This window comes from Nannospalax galili, unplaced genomic scaffold (assembly GCF_000622305.1).
Source record: "Nannospalax galili isolate Female #2095 unplaced genomic scaffold, S.galili_v1.0 scaffold768, whole genome shotgun sequence".
In the NCBI taxonomy this organism is placed as follows: domain Eukaryota; kingdom Metazoa; phylum Chordata; class Mammalia; order Rodentia; family Spalacidae; genus Nannospalax; species Nannospalax galili.
The window spans coordinates 3,020,429-3,026,547 of record NW_008360317.1 but is presented as its reverse complement, the minus strand read 5'-3'; the positions used below and the strand labels follow the sequence as shown (position 1 = coordinate 3,026,547).

General features: G+C 41.3%; 1 protein-coding gene across 7 annotated transcripts in view; it reads left to right on the top strand.

The window, feature by feature from the left end:
* Positions 1-5,349, top strand: part of Fry (FRY microtubule binding protein) — a 479,403-nt gene extending 474,054 nt beyond the window's left edge. For 5 of the 7 annotated variants that reach the window (XM_029559622.1, XM_029559620.1, XM_029559621.1 and 2 more), the window contains 2 exons: positions 2,608-2,810; positions 3,680-5,111. In XM_029559622.1, coding sequence (XP_029415482.1) covers positions 2,608-2,810; positions 3,680-3,938 — 462 coding nt within the window. In that variant the 3' untranslated portion in view covers positions 3,939-5,111. Of the gene's footprint in view, positions 1-2,607; positions 2,811-3,679 lie in introns of all 7 variants that reach the window. The other 2 variants (XM_008825033.3, XM_008825032.3) reach the window with 2 other exon arrangements.
* Positions 5,350-6,119: the final 770 nt, after the last annotated feature.

The window sequence follows — 6,119 nt, the reverse complement described above, 5'->3', positions numbered from 1 at the left end:
TTTGTTAGGCTGAAGAAGTTTCTTTTTATCTGTTTTAATCTTTTTAGCCAGAGGCTGTTCCAGCAAGCCCTCCCTCTTCATCCCACCACAGTTTTTGCTGCTTTTCTGGCTAAGCCTCTCTGTTTCCCTTTTAACAAGTTCTGTCTTCAAATCATTCCTCTGCCCCCTCATTTGGCTATAGGCAGTTAAGAGCAGCCATGCAACAGCCTCAACGCTTTGCTGCTTTGAAATCGCCTCTGCCAGACAAACTAGTTCATCATCTTGAAGTTCAGCCTTCCACAGTGTCTCAGGACAAGGACACAAAGAAGCCAAACTCTTAGCCACAATGTAACAAGGATGGCCTTCACTCCAGTTCCCAAGAGAAGTCTCCTTTCCATCAGAAGCCTCCTCTGCACAGACTTCAATGTCCACAATCCTGTTAGCATTCTGCTCTTTTGAGCCCTCACCTGAACTGTCTGCAGTACAATGCATATAACCGTCCAAGCTTTCTCTGGCCCGTTCCTCCAAACTCTCCCATTCTCTCCTGGTTAGCCAATTCCAAAAGCTCCTCCATATCTTTACGTATTGTAGTAGGGGCCACATTCTTTATAAAGAGAAAAGGTCTACTTACAATTTCTGAGGTTAGAAATCCAAAATGTATGGCACAGGTACTGGCGATCACAGTCCTGTGGCTGGAGTCCTCATGTATCTCTGTATGTGAGTCTCTCTCCCTTTCCTTATAAAGCCACCAGGATTATAGAAGCCCTATCCTAATGACTTAATCTAATCTCACTCTCTGAGGTCTCACCTTTGGAGTAAGACACATTCCACCCTCTTAATACCATTAGCATAACACTAAGGATTAACCACCTGCATGAGTTCAAGGGACAGTCACCATACATACATAGTTGCTATCCAAAACTATTAAATGGAAATGAGTAATTTTTGTTTGGATCTATTATTACTGTTGTTGTATTTTATTAGTTTTTAATCTCTTACTATGTGTAATTCATTCATTAAATTTCCTCAGAGATTTGTTTATAAAGAAAAATAAAACAGTATATACCAGGTGTGGTGATGCACGCCTTTAATCCCAGTACTTGGGATGCAGAGGCAGGCGGATCTCTATGAGTTTGAGTTCAGCCTGCTACATAGAGTTCCACACCAACCAGAGCTACATAGTAAGACCCAGACTGAAAAAGAAAAGGGAAAAGGGGGGAAAAAAAAAAAAAAACCAAGAAACAGAATATATAGGAGCAGGTGTACGATCAGAGGTTTCAAGGATCCACGGGGTGGGGGGAATACCATAGCACCTGTGGGTATTTAACAGTTGGCATTTGGCCAGACAGGTGCCACCACACCTTTAATCCCAGCACATGGGAGGCAGAGGCAGGTGAATCTCTGTAAAATTGAGACCAGCCTCATCTACATAACAAGTTCTAAACCAGCTGGGGCAAAAGGAGATCCTGTCTCAAAAAAGAAAAAACAGAGTTGGTGTTTGAAGTGAGATCTACCCTACTCTTAAACCTGTTCTCTTGTGTGTTCTACCTCTGTGTGTATGTCCTTTCTAGTTAAACAGGAATTTTGTTTTTGTAGTACTGAGATGAACCCAGGACCTTGGACACACTAAGCAAACACTAACACTGAGCTACTGAGCTACATCCTCAGCCCAAACAGGAAACATTTTTTAAAATATTTTATTAGGGGGCTGGAGAGACGGCTCAGCGGTTAAGAACACTGGCTGTTCTTGCAGAAGACCCTGGTTCGAATCCCAGCACCCACATGGCAGCTAACAACTGTCCCTAACTCCAGTTCCAGGGGATCCAACAGCCTCTTCTGACCTCCGCGGGCATTGCACAACACAGGTGCACTTACCTACATGCAGGCAATACAGGCATACACATAAAAAAATAATAATAAATGAAATATTAAAAAATATATATTTTATTATTTTTATTTTTATGTGTATGAATGTTATGCCTGCATGTAAGTAAGTACACCCGTGTCATGCAATGCCATGTGGAGGACAGAAGAGGCTGTCGGATCCCCTGGAACTGGAGTTACAGACAGTTGTTAGCTGCCATGTTGGCACTGGGATTTGAACCCAGGTCCAGGTCTTCTGCAAGAACAGTCAGTGTTCTTAACTGCTGAGCCATCTCTCCAGCCCCCCAAACAGGAAACATTTTAAATGAAGTCTAAATCTTTTTTATAAGGAGAGCATCCCAGCTACTGATCTATAAAGTGATTCAATGCTTGAATCCCAATCCTTTACCCACACCATATAGGCATGGTAATCCTCTGCTGTGTAGGTCAATAGCTTTCTTAGTGTTGGTTTGGGTTGTTTTATTTTGTCTTGTGGTGTTTTGTTTTGAGACAGGGCCTCACTCTATAGCCCATCCTGGCTTAGACCTGTGTAGCCCAGATTGGCAAACTCCTGGTGATCTTCCTGCCTCATCCTCCTAAGTGTTCAGATTATCGGCATGTGCTGCCATGCCCAACTCTCTTAATTCACAAAGATATTAAACTTGTGCTTAACCAGACCTCCATAATCAAATTTCTTTCTTTTGAAAATATAAACCCAGACTACAACTAAATACATATTTTTTTTTTTAAAAAAAAAAAAAACAGCTGCTGAATATGTCCAGAGAACTGAGTGACCTGAAGAGGAACCTGAAGGAGGCCACTGCAGCTATCGCCACAGACCCACTTTACATAGAGGGAGCCTGGTCAGAGCCAACCTTCACATCCACTGAGGCAGCCATTCAGTCCATGCTGGAGTGCCTGAAGAACAACGAGCTTGGCAAAGCACTACGGCAGATCAGGGAGTGCAGGTTGCTGTACTGTTCCTTTCCAGGGTGGTTATAGGAAACACACTCCACCACAACTGGAATGTCTAGACACATTGTATAGCTCTTCTTAGATTTATTTACCTGTAGTACAAGAAGCTCTCAGACCTTGCATGGACAAGTATTAGTGTTGATTCCAAATGTTGAAACACTTCAGAACATACCCTCATATAATTGTACACCAATCTGAACATACATTTGGGGGATTTTCTACAGCTCTCTGTCTCTCTCTCTCTCTCTCTCTCTCTCTCTCTCTCTCTCTCTCTCTCGGTCTTTTTGAGACAGGATCTCCCTGTAGCCCCAGCTGTCCTGGAACTCACTATGTAGACCAGGCTGGCCTCGAACTCAGAGATCCACCTGCCTCTGCCTCTCAAGTGCTGGGATTAAGGCGTGCGCCACCACGCCCAGCAATTTTCTACAGTTTTCCATCTTCACATTCATTGGAACAAAATGGCTATAGCAAATAAGAGTATCAGATTCAGGGCTGGAGAGATGGCTCAGTGGTCCAGAGTACCGGCCGCTCCTACAGAGAACAGAGTTCAGTCCCCAGCATCCATATGACTTACACGCACATAAGTTCACACACAGGCAGACATACACAATTTTTTCAAAATTAATTTTTTAATGTTTCAGATTCATTCTGGTATTTTTATCAACAATAATACCCAACATTCTAAAGCTGACTATAGTGATATTTGCACAACTCAAAATATACCAAAACCCAAGGAATTGTGTATGAGAATAAAAGGGATTTTTTTTTTTTTTAGTATATTTTTATACTAACCAAGACTTAAAACCTTCCATCTTTGTGACCAATGGTGCCTCTAATCTGTGTTATTCTTTCTTGACTGCAGAAGCCTGTGGCCTAACGACATCTTTGGAAGCAGTTCTGATGATGAGGTCCAGACACTACTGAATATTTATTTCCGTCACCAAACTCTGGGACAGACGGGTACTTATGCCCTGGTGGGGTCTAACCAGAGCCTTACCGAAATCTGCACCAAACTGATGGAGCTGAACATGGAGATCCGGGACATGATCCGCAGGGCCCAGAGCTACCGGGTCCTCACTGCCTTTCTCCCAGACTCCAGTGTTTCTGGCACTAGTCTCTGACAGAAGCCTCGCGTCCCCCATGGTTTCCAAGCTGGCAGTGCTGCCATGCTGGGGCGACGTCATTCAGTGTCTTCTCAGCCTTCACAAGGCTTGGACAGACTGTTCTCCCTCTTGTTACCTGTAGGACTTTTTCTAAAGAAGATGACAGAACTTCCAATGTGTAGCAATACTCTCCAAACCAAGGTGGCATAGGACCTCCTGAGACAGAGCCTACCCATCATGCTGTGTGGCATACGTGTGCTATCTTTCACTGAACAAATGCAATTCACTACTGAAGCGACTTCCATTGCATACCAAAGCCGACAACACTGAACAATACCTTCCTTTCTAGAAACAGTTTTAGATTGGCAGAAGTGCAATGTTTTCTTCACACACAAAAAAAATTTATATTCTAAAACTTGTACATTCGTTCCCTTTCTCCTTTTTTTCCTTCCTTTATATTTTGTGGGGTTTTTGTTTCTTTTTTTAGTAGGTTGAAAAGGGGGCAGGCAGAATGAAGCTGGCCAGTGGAAAGCTGTAAAACGGTCAAAAGCTGACAGCCTGTGTGCTTGAAAGGGAATTGTAAATGGACTAAAATTTAATGACACTGTTATTTGAATACAATTACTGTATCTAAAAGGAGCTGCTATGAGGTACCTTTCTTATGTTGCTAGGCTACTGTTTCTGAAGACCCTGGATCTCTTTGCACCAGAGATGATCCAGATGGACTCTTTTTAAGGATCTTGGCTGCTTTTTACTAGAAGGTTGCTTTTATGAGCATATTTATACTACAGAAGGATGTGTTAATTTTAATTAACTTTGCCATTTTGTAGAAAAAAATTATTCACATAAATTCTAAGTCTTTTCACCTGTCATGCATGAACATTTAATATCCATTTGGATATTGAGAAATAGTCATAAAGGTAAAATATGAGTTGCCACTTTAAAAATAATGTCATATTTTATTTGTAATATATGTAAAGGACCATTCTTAAGTTTCTTCCTTAAACCCAATCCTGTCAAGTGTTAGATGTGTGCATGTGAATCTGTTGCACATCAAAAACATATTCAAAGTTTATCTATGTAACTTATTCACTCTGTAAATACATTTAAAGTTTTTGTGATGTAATCTTGATACTCTGTTCAGGACTTCCTTTAGACTAAAAAAGAAAGAAAAATACACGTTGATCATGGATTTTATTTCTAGTTAATTAAAATATTTGCCTTTGACACTTTTGTAGTTTTGCATACGGTTGTCACCATAACAACTCCAAGGCATACCATTCACATGTATTCTATGAATGGCACCCTTTGGGGTTTTGCAGTACATAGCCCCTGAATCTACATGTAAGTTCAATGTCTGTGCACATGGGCACCAAAATAATGTAATTTTCAACCAGTTATCTTTTACCAACCAAAGAGAAAAATGAGAGCTGGTCATGGTAGCTCACACCCATAATTCCAGTGCTTGGTGGGATGGAGGGTATCAAGGACAACTGTAGGAATTACAGGCCATCCAGGACTACAGAGAAAGACCCTGTCTCGAAAAGAAGGGAGGGAGGGAGGGAAGGAGGGAGGATGGAGAGGGGAGGAAAGGAGAATATAGAAAATGGGAGAAAAGATCAGAATGAGAGCTATAATTTTTTCATTGGGTTGGCATCCTTAGAATCAAGAAATAGACTGTCATGAACAGGAAATAGGACTTTTCTTTTTGTCCTTGACACCTACACGTACTCTACTCAAAAATAAGGGACACAGAGACACAAAAATCTACTTTGTACAATGTTCCTACTGGTATTTATTGGGACTAACAAATATAACTTGTTTTACTAGTGCACAACTACTAGATCATTATCTAGGAGTATTCTGTAGGAGGAAATGTGACCCAAAGATAGATTGGTTGTTATACCACAGATTTTTTTAAGTATTTTTATTTTATTTATGTGTATATATGTGTGTCTGTGTGTTTGTATGCTATGTGGAGGCCAGAAGAGGGTATCAGATCCCCTGAAGCCAGAGTTATAGGCAGTTGGAAGCTCCCTGGTATGGGTACTGGGAATCAAACTCTGGTCCTTTGGAAGAACATCAAGTACTTTTAATCACTGGGCCAGCCCACCACAGATTCTAACTACTTATAATTTTTTTTTTTCCTTTTTGAGACATGGTCTCCCTGTAGCCCTAGCTGTCCGGGAACTTGTAGAC